The 21,460-nt window shown below is 33.8% G+C and overlaps 1 protein-coding gene across 1 annotated transcript in view; it reads right to left on the reverse strand.

Annotated features, from left to right (window-relative positions):
• LOC149769845 (protein mono-ADP-ribosyltransferase PARP14-like) overlaps window positions 1-21,460 on the reverse strand; it is a gene marked incomplete at its 3' end in the record, with an annotated part of 111,194 nt that overhangs the window by 14,939 nt on the left and 74,795 nt on the right. The window contains exon 17 of the mRNA XM_089949753.1: window positions 17,086-17,176. Within this exon, the coding sequence (XP_089805879.1) occupies window positions 17,086-17,176 (91 nt within the window). The remainder of the gene's footprint in view (window positions 1-17,085; window positions 17,177-21,460) is intronic.

Here is a 21,460-nt window from a genome sequence, read left to right on the forward strand (position 1 = left end):
TTTTATTTTCATTGCAAGAATCACTGCAAGAGACAGGCACATACAAAATTCCTGATTGATATAAAAATAAATGATTATAAAAAAGAAATTATACAATTAATGCTGCTTATGATGTATGTGTCTTATTCGCTATTCAACTGATATGCATTTTTCCATCTCCATTAATGATCAAAGACCACATAAAAAGGGCCTATAAAAAAATAAAATGAAATTATATTTACATTTCTAAACATGGGTAACTGCTAATTATTCATACTCACATTAAATAAATGATAAAAATCAATTACAGTACACATATTTATGATAATATCCATTAAAACCCTTTACCAATTTTTTAAAATCCAAATCCATTCTAAAGTTATCAGAGAGAAAAGAAATTTGTGATGTATGTGATGTGACATGATGGGATGGATGGATAATGGACAACACTATACATCCTCCTTAGATATAGTGAGCACACAAAGGCTTTCATGTCCATATATATATAATCTAAAAATACATGCATAATCTAAAAATATATATCTTAATATCTCCTCACACTATTGAAATTCCATGCATAAACATGAGGTCCAATTTTGTTCTGAAACTCCTCACTTGGCTGACATCTACCTACCAGTAATTAAGCCAAATGTTAAGAACAAGAGTTGGCCAAGAAATCTGGGTTTGTTGATTTTGTAGCAATTTACCCTATGCTGTTTACTTCAGGATATGAAAACAATTGTTTCAAGGCATCTCAAGTGTATGTGTATATATAAAAGGATAAGCAAAAGCGTACTTTGGAGCTATGCCATCGTCTCTCGTAGACGGACGGATGCCAAGAAAATATATATATATATATATATATATATATATATATATATATATATATATATATATATATATATATATATATATACACACAGATAGATAGATAGATAGAGTGATACCTGCTATAACACAGTGGCTGGGGTCCATATAAAATGACTTATACATTGAACCGTGTTATAACCAACCAAGTCAGCTAGCTGAAGAAAATGATGCATGTCCAAAAAAAAGATGACATGGGGCAGGTGTGTGTGATAAAAGTGGGCGCAAATATATATGCTTTGCATTAAATGAAGACAAAACTAGTCTGAAATACACCTGCATATTGACAACTAACTTTTGTGTAGTACAGTACATAATGCATTAAATACTGTAGATGTATATAAAAAATCCATGAATTCTAGTAGAGATGACATGTTATAAGATCATATATCACTCACATCTTGTCAGAAAACAAAATTAAATGGATAAAACAAATGGTAGTCCTTGTTTAATCTAAATCCTATTCTCAGCTAACAGGTGTCACTAAACAATTCACACAGGTATTGTCACCTGTAGCATGTGTCTGTAGTGATTTACATGCTACATGTGCATATACTTAAACTGGCATAGATTTCAGTCAGTGGGAGACTGTTATCATCTTGTCAAGGCTACCCAGGGGATGACGCTATTCATTGGGAAATTAAAACATATGAACAAATTAAAAATTAACTTGATGGCCATACATCTATGGTATCAAAAGATTCTAAATTTAATTTGCATTGTATGCCACTGTTTGTAGCTATTGTAAGCTTAAATTTCTTTCCTGCAAAAAGGAAACTTTGAAGGACACAATAAAAGTCTTCAAGTCATTTTGGAAAATCCAATAATCCATCAGATTCTATTGCATTTAACTTTGGTGCTGACTTCCTTTGATGAAAACTGCTTTATTTTTTATTGAAGATTGTAGTCAGCTTGCTTTGATGAAGGGTGCACATGTTATTGAAATCACCACTAAAGAACAACTTTGAAAGACCAAACAAATGCTGGAGGCAACAGTAAATAAAAAAAGAAAAAATATTTTTTTGTGTATCAGAGACAAAATACATGTATATGAAATTTAGGAGCCACAGCATGATTGTCTTATATTAGAATTCATACATGATCTCTTCCGTAAAATGAGAGTAAACTTTTTTTACACATTATTTTTTGTACTAATAAGAAGAAATGATATTGCTTCATGTACTACAAAAATACATGTACATGAAATTTCAGGAGCTACATCATGATTTTCTCATATTAGAATTCACACATGATCTTTTCCCCAAAATGACAAACTTTTATACATTATTTTTCATACTTGCAAGAGGAAAAAAAATATTTTTTCACAAATGAGAAAAATATATGCATATGAAATTTTGGAAGCCATGCCATTATCGTGTTATATCTGAATTCATGTTATAATAGAGAGCGCTTCAGCAGGGTTATACTGTGTCTCTCTCTCTCTCTCTATATATATAATATTGTCAGTCACTTAACATTCTGAAAAGCATTTTTCTTTTAAATAAAAGTTGTGTGAATGCTCTATTTTATTGAAATAACTAACAATGGCATATTCAGTGAATAAGAATCATTTTAACAAATGTAAAAAGCTTTCAATCAAGGATGCTCTCTGTCAAAAGTGGTTAAATTCTGTCCATTAAAATTAGTTATATTTTGCTACAGCAGCATCCATATTTTATGGCATACTGGCCTCACGTGTATAAACTTAAAAGTCCTTTATACCAGTGTGCTTTCTGTCAAAGTTGGTTAAATTATATATGATGAGTAGTTTCTAAGAAGTAATTTAAATCTGTTTTTAGCAATGGTGGCCATATTTGAAGGCAGATAAGCAATAATTGAAACCAATTTCAAGGTCTTTATTCCAGGATGCTTTCTGTCAAATTTAGTCAAACTCTATCTGGTTTTTGGAAAGTCATATAAAGATTCCTATTTTTAACAATGGTAAAAAAATCTCATGGTGGATTGGCAAGTGTATTATCATAAAAGTTGTTTCTATTTTGTAGTAACATTGGCCTTATTTGCAGCTGGATTAGCATTATCTGACCAGATTTGAAAGCAGTTCAGGACTAGGATGCTTTTCTGTTAAATCTGCTCAGCACTTTTTGTGAAGAAGTCATTAAAAGGTTTTTCTACATTTTGCAATAATGGTTATATACTGATTGATGAATCTGCATTCAAGGAAAAGATTTTAAAAGTCTTGATACCAGTATATTCCATTTAAAATCATGTGCATACTAGTTAAGCAGTTTTAAAAAGAAATTGTAAATAGCAACTGTGAATGGACAATGCATAATGGATCTTTTTGATCACATTTGTATTTAATTTCCTTGGAATATATATCATGATGAACGAAAGCATGATTGTACACTTTTAAATTCCTTAACAAATTCATGCACAAAACATCATTATAATTTCTGCAGAAAAGGAGATCCTTTAACACATTTCTTACACAAACCTCTGCCTACAATGGAGCAGTCTTTCTTTGTGTGACAAGGTAGTCTACAATTCACACATGATCCTTTTGTCTCACGCTCAAATATTGGAAAATCACACTGACAGCATTTGAATAATATAAATTTTGTGTGTTCTAAAACTTTTACCCGGGTAAGGGCAGTGGGAAATGCCTTTAACGAATTTGTTTTTAGACAATGGAACAAATGTGGCCTAAGATTGTCCTCATCATACATTTCCACTGAAGGGTCCTTGCCAAGGACAACTGACACAGCTGCAGCAACTGCAAATGGTCCACAGTCTGACTCGCTCTTCTGCATTTGAAATTTTGGCATTTCAATTGTAACTGGTTGTGATGGATTGAACTCTAACATGTTGAAAATGGAAAACAGTGTAGATTTACGGACCATCCTGTACCTGCTGTCATAGACCTTAACTGTAGCAGGTGTTGTGCAATTTATATTGGTTATTGTTATCCAATGGCTTTCTCCAGAATGATATATCTGTAAAAAATCTGCATTATGTTTCTTCACTAATCCAACTGCCATTACTGAGGCATCTACAAGACCTTGAATACCAGGGCAAGTATGTTTGATTAATTTCATAGCCATGTCGATGTGCTCATCAGGAAGCCAGAACTTCTCACTGAGAATGTTTTCCAAGTCAGTTTCATTCTGAAAATCTTGGAGCTGGCTCAGTCGTCTGATATATTTGGCCTTGGAGCCAAAATCTGGTTGTGTGACTGACCTTACTATAGGTTTTCTTGGGGATTTTTCCATTGATGGATTTAGTCTTAGCTTGGAAATAACATCATGCCATGATTCCCCATCTAAAATAGATACAAAAAAAGGTTTTATAATCCTCCATCTAGCCCCTTGAGTATCAACTGAATAAAATGCAATTCAGATTGAGTTGTGTTACTTTTCATTACAAAGTAGCATAATTAGGTACATTTCTCAGCTCACATGACACGCAAAAGTTAGGTGTGAAAATGGAATTCGTTTACAGGATATTACAATAATTTCTTCAAATGAAAAATGTAATTTGAAACAGCAAATGTATAAACATTAATTGCAAATGAAAAAACAAATACAATGATGTGGAATCTTGGCATGATGAGGTATGAGATCTTATTTCCAACAGACTCAAATACATTTTCAATTCTATTTCAAAATAGCCCATAGTTAATGTTATCTTATGTAGCAATTTTTTCTCCCAACTACATATAATTTTGGAAGAAGTGAAAAACAAGGTGTCTATCTTTCAAAGAAAAGTGTAAACAAGAGGACCAAGTGGACCTGATATTGTTCACCATATAGAAAAAAATAGACTACCAGTCAAATTATTCCTCAAGTGAATTTGCACATAAAATACATACCTGTATTTACTGTAAGTTTTCGGACTGCAACAAATAATTACTTTTTCTGTCATCTGAATACCTATCAAATTCTTTAATTAGGTGTCCAAAAACATACAGGTGAAGATAGATTTATCCCCCCTATGTCTGTAACGAAGTTACCATTAGCTCACATGACGACGTGCTGCCACGAAGTAAAACAAGTATTTTGTCAAGCACCACGGAAAGGATAATGAATGAAAAACAGGCATTACTTGCCAATTTTGTCTTATGTGATACATGTCCATCCACCAGAAAACACAGCCATACATGTATTAGAGCCATGATTGTGTGCATATTTTCCAAAAGAACCGTCATATTACTAACCTTGCAATCCACAGTTTAACCCTCTGCTAATCGGTGATCATTAAAATCTACATTACAAATGTGCACAAGCTTAATTACTGTGTAATTAAGATATTAATGCAAACTAAATAAAAAGATTTTGGAATTATAATTTTTAAGATATTTATGACAGAAACATTTTAGTATCGAGAGTAGAAATACCGGTGCATGTATGATGGAAAATCTTAGAGAATCATGGGTGAGAGGCTCCTTATGGGGTGAGTGTTGTATGCACGCATAGGAAGGGTAAAAATAACAAGCAAATTGCAATATACGAGTTGGCGTGATTATTATGTTGGTATTTTTTTTATAAAAAAAAAGGTGATCTATTTGTTGTGGTTCTCTTTTTTTCCCCCACCTAGCCGAGGGTAGCTTCAAAATGAGTAGAGCTTGCTGACTCGAAACAATCGACTGCTCAGAGATTGTTTTGATGTATGTCAGAGATTTCAATGTGTCTAGGTGATAATTTTTTATAACAAAACTTGTGGGATTTCTTAGACAGGTGTGTTTGGAAATAAAATGCAGCCATCTGGATTTCATTAAAAAAGCACATGATGTACCAAACATTTAGCACCCACAATCAAAATGTATCGTCCACAAAGAGGTTTACTACCTCAAGAACAATAACTATGTTTAAACCTTGGTATATAATGCCTCAGGGATAAGGGGTTTCTTTTGATGCACAATACCAATGAATTTTACTAATCCATACCAACTCTCCCATGTATTGTTTAATGATATAAAGCAGGGGTCATGGTTTCTAATCAAAGCCATAACTGGCACACCTGTTTGAAGTGGTTTCATGTATAACAATGTCTACACTGACAACCAATCATATTTTTGTTAGCCAATCAAGCTATTAAAATATAAAGTATAAATAAAATACCCACCACTATCAAAAGTTTATATACTGGATAGCTGTCGTTGTGAAACATAATATTGTTAGTATTGTAATAATTTTGATGGATAAGTTTATCATACGTTATGCAACAAGTGAGGAGGTACTGCCTAGTTCATGGAGGGACTCTCCCTTGTCAAAATCGTCTCCAAAGAGGCCACAGAAGCGACCTCGAATTAATGATTCTGAGGATGCATCACAAAAAGAACCACCTATGAAGAAAGCTGCTCTAGATGACGAGTCTGATTATCTTGAACCCAAGAGTGCTCCACCCGGTTATATACGTGGTCACTATAAACATTATACATTAAAGCAAAAGCAGGATATAGTTAATAATGCAAAATGTCTGGGAATTAGACCTACAGCAGAAAAATTCAAGATTCTGAAATCCTCGGTGAGTATGAAAATTGACTTTTCTGCCGATATGAACTTGAAAGGACATTTGTCTAAGTGTGGATGACCCATTTCATATTGACAAGCTATGGATGATAAGATAGCTCAAAGGGTGCTCACTCAGCATGACTTAAAATTCCATTCAGTGTTGAGGGAATATGTATATATGCCAAGGAGCTTGTCTCAACAGAATTTCCGGAGAACAAATTCCATGCCAGTTGTTCATGGGCAGAGAGTTTCATGAAAAGGCATGACTTTGTGCTCAGAAGCAGGACCTCTCTTGCCCAACGTTTACCCAAGGATTTGGAAGAAAAGATTGCTTTGTTCCACAAGTTTGTGATGGATAGACATGAGGAGGACAAGTTTGACAATACGTTTATTATTAACCTGGACGAGACACTGATGTACTTTGATGTTGTGCCAGGGAAAATGGTGGACAAAGAAGGAATGAAAAGCGTTCTGATTCGTATAACTGACGCGGAGAAGAGACACATTACTGTCGTTTTAGCCGTTGCAGGTTCTGGCGACATATTACCCCCAATGAGTATTTTCTAGGGAAGGAGACAGCTAGATCTGAAGGCACCAAAAGGGTGGATTATTGCAGTTCAAGAGAAAGTATGGATGGATGAAATGCTAATGCTGTGATGGATTGAAGAAATTTATTTGCCATTCACCAGAAGAGAACGATCACTATCAGTTATGGGCTCGTTCTGGGCTCACATCACTGATGACGTAAAGAAACAGTTGTGGCGTGGAAATGTTGTGCCAGCAATAATACCAGGAGGCTGCACATCCAAATTGCAACCTCTTGATGTGAGCATCAATAAACCTGTCGAGAGCTACCTCCGCTGCAGCTGGACGGAATACATCAGGGATGTTATGAATGCATTATTATCATCTAATGAAAGTAGCAACAGATGGATCAAGACAGCCAGCAAACATAATGTATTGGACTGGGTTGTAAATGACATGGACACATTGAAGGAAAAGCTCACAATAATAATTAAATCTTTCAAGGTGTGCGGCATCAGTGTCAATCTGAGCAGAAGAGAAAATGTGCTGAACAGAAATGACAAACAATTAAACAATATGGGTGATGATAGTGATACAGAATTTGAGGGCTTTTTGCCTGAGGACCTAAAAAGGCTATGGACTTGATACTGAATAATATATTTAAATATATTACAGTACTAAATCGTATTTCTTTTCATTCTTTGATATTGCTACTTATTGTGTATGGCTTAATATAACAATGTTTATCTATCCATCAATCTATCTGCATACATACATACATAAATATATACATACAATTAAAAAATTTAAATTATATTAGTTCATGGAAGTTCATGATCACAATAAATAATCGGCTACCAAATTAAGGGAATTTTGTCTCAGTTAAATTAACGGTAAACACGCTGTGAATTTTACAATAAACTGAAGCAGCAGATCTTCCTAAATTGTGTCCGAAAACATAAATTGTAGAAAAAATTATAGCAGAGCAATGTCCAAAAACTTACAAGGCATTTAAATATTATATTTCCCACCCCCCAAACGGTGTCCGAAAACATACGGTAAATATGGTAATCTCTATAAATGTTTATATTTCCCCTGTCAGAATGTTTGTATCTCTGTTTCAAATGCTGACAACGGTGAGTTTTCTATATAAGAAATGTGTTTTGTCATGAGCATATCATAAAAAAATGATCTATTCAAATATTCATCATCTGGGGAAATATTTGTGAAGCCCAGTTTGTACATGATAGTATTGTAAACTGTTTTCACTAATCATCTACTTTGAGTAAAGAAATAAGCAACTGTATCTGCTTTAATCCAGGATTAAGGTAATACTTTTGTATTTTCATATTTTTTCTTCATCACTCTGATGAAAGTGCCCATGTTTAAGTGTTATTTCACTTGCAATTAATTGTGAGATAAATGCTAATCCTGCCATTTGAAAATGGGCATCATTTTCACTACTGTGTGTATTGCCATTCGGCTTCCCACTAGAAAGTGCTCATGTAAATTTTTTTTCGATTTCTTCCATATTCAGCTATATTCAAGAAAACTGTTTTCTTACATTTCCCAAAACCTATAAATGGCTGAGATCTGCCATTCTGGAAACTGTGGTTCAACAGGTTATCTGGTGACTAAGGTTTAAAAACCAAAAATCAAAATAAAAATTATTATTATCTATTTAGTCTCAACTATTAAATTTTTTATTATAACAGTAAGGTAGACACATTACTTCTGACATGTTAAATTATGAAAAATATATTAATTCTTATAGTAGTACTTAATACTGACCGTTCATATGTCTTCATGCTCAGTGCATTGCTGACCACTGCAGCTTGTTCTGCACAGCATTGCGAATGATGTCTTCATCTGTAGCTCAGTGAATTCAGTTCAGTGTGGTAAAATATAGCTAAAACTAATGAATTGGTTTCTCTTACAAATTATTTCAACACCATTGAAATTCATATAGTGTGTAACATGTCATTAAATACATGCTAAAATGGTGATATGTTTAAATCAAATTTTCAATGCCACCATGACCTATGGAAGAGTCAATTTGTTTACAGCTTTCCTATCCAGCCATAATGTAGTTATATTATGAGGGCCTCAAGGTAGATTAGTTTTTAGCTAACTGTGTTACCCTCTTTAAATAAGGTCATTATTATTATTATTAGTTGCCTTCCTTTAATTTTTTTTTCCAGTAAGTTAAATGGACTCGTGCACAACTCAGGATCAATGAACATGGCGGATTACATGTAAACAGACCAGTCTTTTTCAGCATATATCAAGCGAACGATGTTTTTTGCAGTATGTCAGTATGAATTATGTTTAATTCATCCATGAAACAAATTCAGTAATTTTAGCCACATTTCAAAACAATTATGTAAAAATTCAATGAGACAAAGACATGGATATCATTCGTGATGCTGTGTGGAATGAAACATTGCCGAGAACATTGTGTCATTAGTCATTTTCCAATATAAACTGTCATTGAGACATGCTACTATTACTATATATAATAATTCTTATAAGTTAATTCAATGTCTATCAATGTCTTTTTCCCTCTTAATATCTGACAGAAGTTACCATATAAGGATTTAACTAACAACAGTCACTGTATCATCATCAACACGTCAGTATTCCAATTGGCATTATCAAATTTCCTATTCAATTACCACTCACTTTTAAGCCACAAATATACATCCATTTTGATGTTTTTGTGTCATCTGAATGTCTGAATGTTGAAATAATCTGCATGACACAATGACACACTGTCACTACAAAATGACACACTGTGTAACATCCAATCCATGCAGCATGCTATTGGCAACTGGTTCCAAACTGTGCCTAAAAAATATATTTACGGGACACTTAACTCTAAAACACAAACCAAAGTCTGGTTCTGAACCTTGACTTGATTCTCAATAAAGCTACCACTTTTGTGTGTTACTTGAACAAATGATAATTTAAACATTTAGGCTGATTTTCATCTGCTACTTTAAACTATTATTATTGCTGTCATTTTAATGGGTGACCACTCTAGTGGCCTAACTGCATAAAGCATCCACTTTAGATGTTGTAGATTGCAGGTTCCAACCCACACCCATAACCACCCCATGAGTCATCCCAAAGGCTTATAGAAACAGTACATACAGCTGCCAAGCTTGGCACTCTGCATTAAGAGGTTAACGTTAGGAGGACTGGTCATCTTTGCAAGAGGACAATGTGACTGGATGGGAAATGTTATATGTTTGCAGCATGATGCCCCCAGTGCTGTATGTTGCTATAAATTGCCACACTGCAGATACTGTTGAGATATCACTAAAATTGTTAAAGCTACATTAAAAATCTAAATCTTTCTCTCTCACACACACACACACATTTCAACATGCTATGATTATCACATCTCTGTTATATACATTTTTCTACACCCTTGCAAATTTCATACTTCACCATTTTGTGAGAAAACACATATAAGCCAGGAAACAGAATGTTGTCTGTGTTGACATTTTATTTGTTTATTTGTTTTGTTTTGTGCTAGTATAATCTAAATAAGACCTTTTTGTGGTGAAAGCATCAACAGACTGAAGAGATCTATTAATTTATAAAAGGTCTGTGCTGTCCATCTATCCCATTCTATTTGGCCTCAACCTCTGACATGTTACCATAGATACAAACAAGCATTAAAAATACAGTTGGTATCATGCATCTTCTTTTCTGGATAACAAACAGACCATAAATTGGATAATAATTATTACAAATGAAGCAAACATAGAATGCAAACAGAATACAGAATCAAATCAAACCAAAATGCAGAACATGTACCAGTGAAATGAAGAATGCAATATGAAGGAAATGGAGAACACAAATGCAAAATACAAAATGTAGAATGATGAATGATAAACAAAAACAAACAGAAAGGCATTTCATGAATGGGTCTGAAAAACTATTTACTAATATTCTGAAAAATAAGCTCTTTTACACAATAATCCAGGAACAGATTCTTTATTTTTTACATTGACATTAAATCTGTCATCGCTTACGAGCTCTAAAATTGTTCCAACAATCACCATTAATGTGATCTGATGTGTCATTTATAATAAATTTCACAATGTAAAAGGGCTCCCTGGGTGGCTGACTGGTCTAAACCTCTAGTCTTAACAATTACTGTCATTTCACCTCTGTCTGTGTAGGTTTCACAGGTAAATATGCAGTGTTACAAGGTCAATTAAATGTAAACATGTAGTGTAACAAGATTAAAAAGAAAAGAAACAAAACTCAATACAAGGTATATAAAATAAAAATGGTAAAGTACATAAACTTCTTAAAATATTGGGTCATATTTATTTCAAGTAACTGCATTCCCTCAATAACTTCCAAGATTTTCTCTGGCTTTAGATAATCATAAAGATATTTCAGAATTTTATTTGACATCTTAAAGACTTCAGTCTCATAGGTTGGAAGTCAATATACTAAACAATAATGTATTACACTGTAAGCAGATACTGGCAAGACTTGAACTCTGTTCAAATTCATCTTTATGAAGGTATCCATGAATCATTTGTGTGTCCAATGCACAGTGTTGTTATATATCCATTAAATCCTACATTGCATTTGATATACTGGTGTGTAATCTGTGTCCCAAAGTTCTGTGTCTCATATGTACACCCTGGAACTACTTTTGCCAGTTGAAATATTCAGTAAGTCTATAGTTAAAATACTGGATTTTTAATAAAAAATTTAAACAAATGTTTGTAATCTCAACAATGTGTGCATAATTTGTAAGGCAAAAAAATCAGACTTGTGTGGGTATTTTTCTGTACAATACATCTTCATTGTTGTTTGCCATCATCACTTATGAAAATGGCTGAATCTGCCTTGGTGGCCGAACAGGGGACTATTGAAAGTATGATAAGGAGTTTAATGGACATTTCACAGAGAAATTAAGAGTTGGTTGAAGTTGACAATAGTATTTTAGACAAAATGTTTGATGACATCTCAGATGAGCTTCTGTTCAAAGTGACACCAAACATAGAATGAGTGGCATAGTACTTTGCCACTATGGTCTGGGATTTAAATGTTATATTGCAAGTCACCAAAATCCAAACACAGTAATTAAAAAAAAGACATAAGGAGCAATTTCCAAATTCAAGGCATACAGTAGCTACAAAAAGAAAATTATCAACATTACCCCTGTACAATTAGACACTTATATCAGTGCCTATATGTGGATAGATCATACTACGAACCAGAGATTCTTAATACATGTATATACTAGTTACCACAGAACAATATGGACAGATAATGTAAAGAACAATAACTATTGCTACAGCATTTTATCTTGAACTAAGTTTGTTAACAGTCTCAAAGTGCTAAATTTTCAGCATAAAGGTCTTAAATCAGCAATGACACACAGGAACATTCCCACAATGAAAATCATTTAAAATTCCAACACCAGCCAGAAAACATTTTTGACTTAAAACTTTCATACTATGATCTCCATAACTTTTACATATTCTTTCAAGCTATATTATTACACACTGGTATGATTTTAGTCAAGAACTGCATTATAATAAAGACTGTTATAACAAGGGAAATCTGTTTATACTGAACATGCAATTTTATAACATCTTAAGTTTTTGTATTTAATCTTCCATCCCGAAACAGCTATTGCTACTTTATCTATCTTTTCATTACCCTCAGTAACAATGTAAAATTAGCTGCCAGCAATACAATACTTTTTCAAGACTTACATGCAAATCATGTTTCTAAATCTCTAAATGAAAACTCTTATTTCTAATTTGATCATTCAGAAGAAGCAATTAAACATGCTATAGCCATATTATTAATGAAGCAGTTGGGATTAGGCGACCAGTTCTCCAACTTAGGTACATGTGCAGATACAGTTTCACCTAGCTCATCATAATTACATGCTTAGTAAATATGACATTATTAAGAACACCAGCGACATCAGCCCACTACACTACTAAGATCATGGAAAGTTCCAGCTGCAAAGAGCTCTTCAAGATTACTAACAAGCTAATGTCAAGGAACAAATCAACACCACTTCCAACTACCTTCTCTCCAGTCGACCTTCCGGAAATGTTTGCAAATTTCTTCTGTGACAAAGTACAAACCATTAGAGATAAGCTTGACATCACAATTTCAATTGACTCATCGTCACCATACAGTTGGGAGACAGAATTTGAGCGGCAACCATTAGCAGCATTTGAACCTGTCTCTATGGATTTCGTATGTACAATCCTGATGAAGAGTGCACCAAAGTCATGTGAACTTGATCCAATTCCAACATCACTGCTGCTTGAGTGCTTAGATCCAGTATTGCCTTCACTAACTGATGTTATTAATACCTCTCTCTCATCTGGGAAATTCCCATCAGTTTTCAAAACTGCAATTGTAAAGCCTCTGCTGAAGAAACCAACACTAGACATAATGATTTAAAGAACTACTGCCCAGTTTCTAATCTCCCATTCATTTCAAAAATCTTAGAAAAGGTTGTTCTATCCCAGCTTGTATCTCATCTAAATTCAAATAGTCTTTTTAGCAATGTACAATCTGCATATTGCTCTTGCCACAATACTGAAACTACTGTTCCAAAAGTAGTTAATGACATTCTCTCTGCGTTGGATATATAGCGGAAAGATTACAGTCCTCACCCTCCTTGATCTGTCTGCAGCATTTGACACAACAGACCATGATATATTACTTCACTGTCTCCAGCATGTATTTGGCATTCATGATACAGCCTTACTGTGGTTCAAGTCCTACTTGGTCAACAAGACACAAATTGTATCTGCAAATGGAATACACTCCAACCCAGTTGATCTATGTTGTGGTGTTCCACAGGGGTCTGTTCTTGGACCCGTTCTCTTCATTCTGTACACTCTGTTGCTCTCAAGTGTCATAGATCATCATCCAGTGTCTCACCAATTGTACGCTGGTGACACTCAAATATACAAATCTAGCCACCCAACTGAAGTTGATGCTACCATCCAAGGTGTAGAGAGGTGCATTTCTGATGTTAAATCATGGATGACTTGTAACAAGCTGCAGATGAATGATGATAAAACTGAGGCCATTCTGATCACAACGCAAAGACTTTCTCATTCACATCCTTTACCTCAAACAATAAATATCAGCAATGCCAACATTAAATTCACACAATCAGTAAGAAACCTAGGTGTTACTCTGGACAGTACTCTCACACTGCACCAACATGTCATGAACATATGCAAGGCTGCATATCTTGAGCTGAGACGCATCAGCTCAATTCGCAAATATCTTTCAGTTGATGCCACTAAAACACTTGTGTGTTCATTAGTACTTTCAAGACTGGACTAGTGTAACTCAATTTTGTCTGGTTCATCTCAATATCTACTCCAGAAACTTCAAAAAGTTCAAAACACAGCTGCTTGGATCATACTTACAGTACCACGATCAGAGCACACCTCCCCGCTGCTCTGTACCCTAAACTGGCTATCCATTTGATTAAGAATCAAACACAAAATTTGTTCTCTGTGCTACATTTCACTGTCAGACTCCAGTCCAACATACCTATCTGACCTCACCCATGTGTACACACCAGCAAGATACTTACACTCCTCTTCTGACAATCGTATACTCATTATTCCCACTATGAAAACAAAGTCATATGGACAGCGTTCTTTTGCATACCAAGGCCCAGCAACGTGAAATGAATTGCCCACTGAACTTAGACACAAAGACACAGTGATCACATTCAAGAGGGCTCTCAAAACTGACTTATTTCGACAGCAAGAACAAACTTAAAGACCTAATAATGTTTCCTACCTGAAATATTCTCAGCATGTTTTTTATTTTTTAATGTTTTTCTAATTTCATGTTGTTTGTTTTTGTAATAATATTATTATGTTTCTTATCTTATAGGTGTTGTCTAATGTTGTAAAGTGCTTAGAGCTTCTAAAGATTAGGTGCTATACAAAGTCCTCATAATTATTATTATTATTATTTCTACTTGTTGCATGGAGGATAGAATATTTCCTCTCACCACATGTGTAGAACTAGAGTGGTTCACATATTTCACAAGTTACATGTAAATTCATATAATGGTGGTCTCAGGATGGACCAAATCCTGCATTTCATTTTCTTGCACATAGATAAGATGAAAATAATAAATGACCTCCTTGAATTTCTAATAAAAAAGTTACATTTTGAAATAAACTCAATTTCTTACATTTTAACTTGTTAGATTGGCAGAGAGAGAGATGGTAAAAAACCATTATCATAAAATGGCTATTGACTACCAGTATAAGCTTATACAAAGTACATAATTAATGTAATTTTCATGTTCAATGCATAGTTTTGAGAACAAGCAATAACAACATTTTAAGATGGCAAAACTTAGCTAATGAAGTGGAAAATCTGATTTGACTGGATGGAATTAACCAGAGTGAACATTTTTCAGTACTGATCTCTCTCACTCTCAGAATGAAAATGAAGAAACAGCTTTCAATGGTAAAGACACAATACAAAAGTAATTTACCTAAATGGAGGAGTATTGTATTAAATTGACCAATAATGGAATGTCAAATTTTTTAAATGTAAATGTTGTGCAACTCAAGTAACATTTTTCTTGGAATATCCATGAGAGTATGGGGCAAATGTATTCAGTGTATACATTTTATGATAGAGACAGGGCATCAACAATGTGACTTGCAGGGATCCATCTTAGGCTGAGAAATCAGGACACAGGTTGCATAGGATGGATTCAAATGATTTTCCACGTTTAATTAAAAATATTAAGAATTAATGTTGATTCACACAACCCTTTCTTGTTAGCAAATTTTGTGCTTTGTTGACTGGAAAACTATTTATTTTACAATGGATCATATCCATGATCAATGTTATCAATAACAATGTATATGATACAGAACTTACCAAATGTCCTTGTCAGACATTTTTCCTATTATTTAAAATTAATACTATAGCTGATAAACATAAAGTGAAAACTCCTGAATTTTTTTTTTATAGACAGTGGTTGTAGTTTTGTTTTTCAACAAAGCTTGTGCTGTTACAGTAGTAAATTAAACTGCCTGCCTGTTTCATCAAGCAAACTGTAAATAGTCTTGCTGAGTGAGTCCAAAAGTTAGGGTCTATATTATAATTACTAAACTTTTTGAAAACTAATTGTGTATCAAGACTTATAGTACAGACTGTAGAGCATATTTTTCATTGACATAAATTTTGCAGAATTTGTTCAAAAAGAGGGATTTTTTATTGTACTGTTAATATTTCACCAAATGAGGATATAAAATACTACATTATTTAACTCTCTACATCAGAGTGTATGGCATTTTAGCCAGTTCATATAGATGTATCAAAGTTACATAATACAGTGCACTATAAACAGAACACCTTTGACCTGTTTGACTCCATACACATAGGCCTGCCTGTTAACTGTAAAGCAGTGTAGTATATGTTACGTTTAACATCAATTTTAACCATTTTATATTTCTGGTACACATCTATTATGTGTAGAAAGATTTAAGAGTAAAATCCAATGGTTATAGCTGTATAATTATTTTTCACAGAATAATTTTTGTATGCGCTTTAAAATCTTGAGATAACTCGTTCACAGTCAGGCCAGTGAAGCAGTGTAACCAGCTGTAGCTGACATTTCTCATTCTCAAATTTTACAAGTTCTTTGTCTGCAATCTACATCATTAAATCATCTGAATTTGATAATTTATAAAAACTAATTGTTGCATACATCGATATCAGAGCCTTTACTTATGTTATTGAAGCTTCATAGTAGTGATTCTAATTGTGCAAACTCAAGAAAGTACTGAACGAAATCCGCAGCCTCCATGTTGGAGAGTGGAGAATACGACCCAGTTACTTTAAATAGCAGATTACAAGCAGATCTTAAACAGCAACCACCTGATCAGATGTAATGGTCATTCACATTAATGAATGTAGTATCTAACATGGGGTTTTCCCAAAGGTGGCACTAAAAGAGAATGAGAATGGTGTAGAGGTGTCAAAATAAACTTCCATGCAAATCGGGTAAAGGCATCCAAAGGAGCTTCCATGAGAATGGAGTAGAGGCATCCAAAGGTGCTTGCACGAAGTAAAGGGTCAAGGTGTTAAATTTCCATTCTGAGGCAGATAAATTGAAAACATTTTAAACCTAAAAATTCCAGTTGGACGAAATCTGATATTAAATATCATTAATCTAACTTACCACTGTCCTCCACTGGCAGACTGTGTTGACTAGTCTGTGTCCCAACTCTGGCCCCACTACTGGTCCATTTTTGTTGTTCTGATTCAAATGCCTGAAGAAGGAGAACAAATATTCCAGCTAATATGAGCTACGTGGTATAGCAACCCTATTTATGGAATGATGTGCACTTACCCTGTACTACACAACTATGATTTTTTTATGCCAGTCCATTACTTTATAATGATGCCTTCTGACATCTTTCATGACAAATTCAATTAGATTGGTATCCATACATGTGATACTACTGGTGGTAGGCAAAAATAATGTTTTAAAGGCCATCTACTGCACATGCTGTTTTATAGATGAAATCTATCACTTTTCAAGACAGAAAAGAATAATTCTACAAAATGTGATTAAAAACCCCCAACCACTGTGTTTTATAAATTCCACTTTAGAGACACCACTGTAACTAGTCTACTGGAGACTAGAAATGTTCCACCAGTACCATGACCAGTGTGATGCTGCATGTCAGAGTAGTAGGATTAGAACTGTTAATGAGTGAATTTTGATGACATCACCAAATTTGAATATTCCTTTCATATTTGATCATTTGACCATAAATATTTCACGTAAATTAAAAAATGTTCCATTCCTTGACAATTTGTAAGAAATTTCCAAAACCCTTGTTGAACACTGCTGCTAACAAGTTTACACAGCAAGCCGTTAATTGATTATCTTATTCCTGCAATTTGAGGAATTTGAGGCCAAGTACAGGATGTTTTTAGAGGTGTTACAAGTAATAAAGGGACTGAAGATGGTCTATGGTGTCTTCTCACCCTTTAATGAAAATTGGTGGTCATTTGGTGAAGGGGAGATAAAATGGCGACACCTACTATAGAAAAATCGATTTTGATAGAAACACAATTTTTTTTCTTTTTCTTGTTTAATTATTATTGTATTATTCAAGATGATTTAAAAAGAATATTTTAAGGACACCTTTAATATTTGGGTTAATTCATGTAAAAACATGCTTTCCCCAAATGATAAAAAACCATCGAATAAAAAATATTACAAGTTCAACATTGCTTGGAGTTTGCTTTGTCTGTTTTGAAGGTATGCATCTTTTGTATTTCGTAAACAATTTGAAGTTTTCATATATATATACATAAATTAGGCTCAGGTTCAAGATTAAATGTATCAGTTAAAAATATATTACAAGATAATTAATTTTAATGTTGGGATGAATTATTCATGAAATCATAAATCAACTATTCTCAGAACATAGTTCCAAGTTTACAAAATGGGTGTCACATACAACATTTACATAAAATACCACATTTCTTAAGAATTTTCTGAGCAGCAGATGTTTTCTGATGATTAATGCTTAAAGCCAAGTTGGGAGACTGAATTAAAAAAAAGACTGGGACCTAAAATCGGGAGGTTTTTCGTGGCATTTTTAAAGCCTTGTTTTCACTAAATATTGATCGATCTTCCTGGTCCAATATGCATGAAATTTGCAAAAAGACTCGCTGTTTCTCCCTGTGATGTGACCTATTTTCCCCCAGGACATGCCCTGTTTTCAAATTCTGGTCAGCTGTGGCCAAACTGCACAATAGCTAAAGATTAGTCTTAAATAAACAAGCAAGAAAGCCAGTGCGACTAATTAAAAGTTAATCCTTATCAAAGCAACTATTTTGTGAAAATGACTGGCCCTCTGTCTTAATTCAAAGAAACCACGTTCTACACTACTATGCATTATGTAAGCACCAGCAACTGATTGGCAAATAAAGGAATCCAAATTTTGTTGAATGAAAGGTACCTAAATAGGCAGACTCATGGTTCCATATATGTGGCAAGTATTTTCCCCTCACTGTATATCCGACCTTATTCCCTTATTGTCAACTCATAAAGCATTTAGTATTGTTTCCTATAAAACATGTATTCTGAATTAGTTTTTTGTGCACACATTTGCTGCATGGTATGTATTTTCATTCCTTCTTTTAATTTAACCATGGTAATTAACATTGGTATATATGGTATAAAAATGCCAGCTGTTCACTCGGTTAAGTTTCTTTTGTAGTGATCACTCATGTGACTGAAATTAATTGTGGACGATTTCATTGTTGCAGTTTATTTTTTGTTCTGGTTTACTTTTTAATTTTGTAATGTTGTAAAGGTAAAACAATCATTAATTTAAGTCAGTACTGTTTAAACTTAACAGTCTATTTAGTGAAGAAGCAAATTCTTTTGAGTAAAGTAATTATTTTGTCACAACAATAATTCACAGGTGATACAACAGAACATGTAGGACTTTTCTTGTTTAGAAGAAATGAAAATCGAAGACATAATGCAAGAACTGGGAGTTCTCTGCTAAAATCGGAAGATATGAAATCGAGCGGTAGAAGGTGAGCGACCCAAAAATTGGGAGTTATTTTTCCCCTCCTGGCATGAAAGTTGACAGGTATGGTGTAAGGTCGCTTGCACCAAATCAAACAACAACTAAGCTTTTAGAGTACAGTAATAGCATAGTTTTCTAAGGATTATTTCTGAAACTTCATTATTGTATTTTGGAGATATCATTAAAGTTTAGCGCAATGCTGTTCATGATTCAACTCCAAGGGATGTGCTGAATTAAGCACTTAATAAAACCTACAATGTACATGAGGTGAGGCCATTATGCAAATACATTCAGTAGCCTAATTGTGAGCATTGAATCATACTGTATTGTTGTTCATTGTGTTGTCATATATGGATTACATTCTAATGAGTTAGGTATTTACAATTTTAAAGCAAATTAAAAACATAATTACTGGTGCATTAATATAAAAAGTACAATGCAATAATGCATAAACAAACAATAATCAAGTCAAAAGGGAGAGGAGTGTTACCGCAACTTGCGATTGCTAAATTCTTGTCATTGTTCGATCAGATTATACACAAATCTAAATTAGGCAGAAATAATAAGAAAACAGAAAATTAAATAAATTACTTAAGATGAGTATACATGTAATTTAAAAAAAAAAGTAAGTTTGCCTAAATAAATGCATTTAAAACTTACCAAATGCATCTTGAGATGCCTTGGAGTTGTGGACTGGCTTATACGTGGGTCACACACTTTTTAGTGTTTATACCTGTTCAGTTTGGGGGTCGGCTTGTATGCAAAAGGGCTTATATGTGAGTATATATGGTATATTTCTTGACCACATTGATAAATGCCTATAATCTGTGGTATGTATGAACAGTAAACAGTCCTACTCAAAGTTCAGCTAAACCTATCCTTGGGTTTAAGGCTGATATGGCAGCAGTTAAAAGGTAAGGCAGCCAGAGATTAACAGCTAACTTTCATAGATTACTTAAGCTGTCAAAGGCTACTGTGAGAGAGTCCACTCAGCTAATCTGCATAAGTAAAGCACACAAAGTAGAACAACAAAATTCCTAAGTTAAGTATAAACATGAAGAACATCACAGCACTCAATGTGAATGCAGAAGCCAACATTAATAAAGTTCGTGATCAGTGGCAACATTTCTCTGAAGTCATAGTTTTACTCCATATATAAAATGCAAAACAAAATTATTTTATTTGTCAGAATAGCTGTTCAAGTGTGAGTTATTTTTGAAGATCATTTGTAATGCAGGAAGCTTTACACTATCAATAAAGCCCAGAAAAACTAAATTTCAAAACTGGAGGCAGACAGAGTTTTACTCTGTCAAGCATAGCAGCAAGAGGGGGTATTTAATTATTTGCACATACTTCAAACATCATATTGACATTTGTCCTTCTGAAGCATATGACATCAATCAAAATAGATGCACCACCTGTATGTAACATATCTGACTCACTGAACTGAACATTCAGATTAGTTCTCTTTATATTCATTACCTTAATCGTGTTAAAATACTATTAACTGACCCATGCTTTTCAGGATGATTTTAGCCATGAAATAGATTATTTGAAAGACAATAATAAACACACACTTGTCTTTGCACAGTTGATTTCTGTTGATAAAGCATGAACACCCGAACTGGACAGAGGCATTTTTTACTGCCGTATTACCTGTAAATACCCCATTAAACTTGAAAATATTACATTCTTCCATGTTCCAAAATGAAATGGTCAGTCCCAAATGTCATATATATTCATTTTTCTATAGAGATAAGCATATCTTATAGTCAAATTGCATCAGATACAGTTAGGACAATGCTCAGTAAACGTTACCATTGTCATGAACAACTTAGTTCTGACCAGGATTTTCTCTAAGAATTCAACAGGGAAGTTGGGACAACCATACCATACAGTCTCTTGTCATGGTAACAATGAATACTAATGACAAATGCATTACTTTCAAACCCCCAACTGAACTGCTGAGAGCAGTAAAGACTGCATCAAATTAAGCAC

This window comes from Sinohyriopsis cumingii, unplaced genomic scaffold, assembly GCF_028554795.1.
Source record: "Sinohyriopsis cumingii isolate HCF-2022 unplaced genomic scaffold, ASM2855479v2 utg003218l, whole genome shotgun sequence".
NCBI classification, from domain to species: domain Eukaryota; kingdom Metazoa; phylum Mollusca; class Bivalvia; order Unionida; family Unionidae; genus Sinohyriopsis; species Sinohyriopsis cumingii.